The 1549-nt window shown below is 48.1% G+C and overlaps 1 protein-coding gene across 1 annotated transcript; it reads left to right on the plus strand.

Annotated features, from left to right (window-relative positions):
- Positions 1-26: 26 nt before the first annotated feature.
- LOC106820386 (sodium- and chloride-dependent GABA transporter 1-like) lies at positions 27-1458 on the plus strand (the record flags this gene model as incomplete). The annotated part of the gene is made up of 3 exons (XM_014824908.1): positions 27-145; positions 731-859; positions 1240-1458. Coding segments are annotated over exons 1-3 (394 nt in total), but the record flags the coding sequence as incomplete, so codon positions are not given.
- Positions 1459-1549: the final 91 nt, after the last annotated feature.

Below are 1549 nucleotides of genomic sequence, written 5' to 3' on the forward strand. Positions count from 1 at the left end.
CGCGCCACCTGGCGTGTTCAGGATACGATCATTGTCGGCTTCATCAACAGCGGCACGAGCATCTACGCCGGATTCTGTACGTTTGCGATCCTCGGCTTCATGGCCGAGTCCCAGGGCAAAGACGTCAGCGATGTCGTCACGTCAGGTAAGCAGGATAGAGATCAGTGTGTGCGCGCGCGTGCGTGCGTGCGTGCGTGCGTGTGTGTGCGTGCGTGCATGCGTGCGCGTGTGAGTGCGTGTGTGTGTGTGAGTGTAAGCGTGCATGCATTTATGATTGTGTGTGTGCGTGCGTGTGTTCGTGTATGAGTGTGTGCGCGCGTGCGTGTGTTCGTGTATGAGTGTAAGCGTGTGTGAGCGCGAGTGTGCGGTGCGCACATGTGTATATGTATATAGTTCGTACATAGAAAAGTGTGTGAGTGCGTGCGTACGTGTGGGCGCGCAACGTGTGCGTGCATACACACGCGCGTGCGTGCGCATATAAGTGTGTGCGTTCGCGAGTGTGTGCGTTCGCGAGTGTGCGTACGTGTGATATTCATCATTGTAGTGACTTGCTATAAACAGCATGGTGCGACTGTAATTTGTTATCCGTTGCTTTGCTATTGGTTGCCCAACATTGAAGATCGATATTTATATTCATTGTAGAATGCATGGGAGAGAAGAACTGCAGAAGCTTCTCTAGTAAGCACGGTAAATGCCATCAAGTAATTAACTGATCATCCTATTCGCACAGGTCCAGGACTGGTGTTCATTGTCTACCCAGAGGTCGTATCACAACTACCGATGCCACAAATCTGGGCCGCTCTTTTTTTGGTAATGTTCGGCCTGATAGGATTGGATAGCGAATACTGTATGGTGCAAGGTTCGTACAGTCGCACTACGCAATACAAACATGATCGATTGATCGCTGGTAGGACCAGCCCCATGGTATTTCTGATAATGATAATTATGTATTTATTGAGTATTCATTTCTCATCATTCACCACCGGTGTTATCTACAATTGTGTTTACAATAATTATTGTTATTGTTATGTATTTATTATGTATTTATTTCTCATTATTAATCTCCCCAGTGTTATCAGGGAGGAGGGGATGATGACAATTATGTATTCATTTTGTATTTATTGTGTATTCATTTGTCATCATTTACCCCTGGTGTTATCTACAATTGTGATTGTTATTGTTATGTATTTGTTGTGTATTTATTGTTTACCCCTGCAGTGTTTTTATATCTATACGCAGGCGTCATATCGGCCATCATCGACATGTTTCCCAAGCAGCTGATTCCGAATCGTAAGCTGTTCGTGTTCTGCACGTGCGTGATCTATATGCTGTGCGCAATGCCAATGCTCACGGACGGAGGCATGTACCTCTTCCAACTGTTCGACGCGTTCTCAGCCTCCGGCATCACGCTCATCTTCGTCGTGTTCTGCGAGACGATGGCCATCGCGTGGATATACGGTGAGAGGGGGAGAGGGGGAGAGGGGAGAGGGGGCAGGGGGAAGAAGAGAGGGGGAGAGGGAGAGGGGGAGGGGAAGAAGAGAGGGGGAGA

This window comes from Priapulus caudatus, unplaced genomic scaffold, assembly GCF_000485595.1.
Source record: "Priapulus caudatus unplaced genomic scaffold, Priapulus_caudatus-5.0.1 Scaffold12538, whole genome shotgun sequence".
Classification (NCBI taxonomy): Eukaryota; Metazoa; Priapulida; class Priapulimorpha; order Priapulimorphida; family Priapulidae; genus Priapulus; species Priapulus caudatus.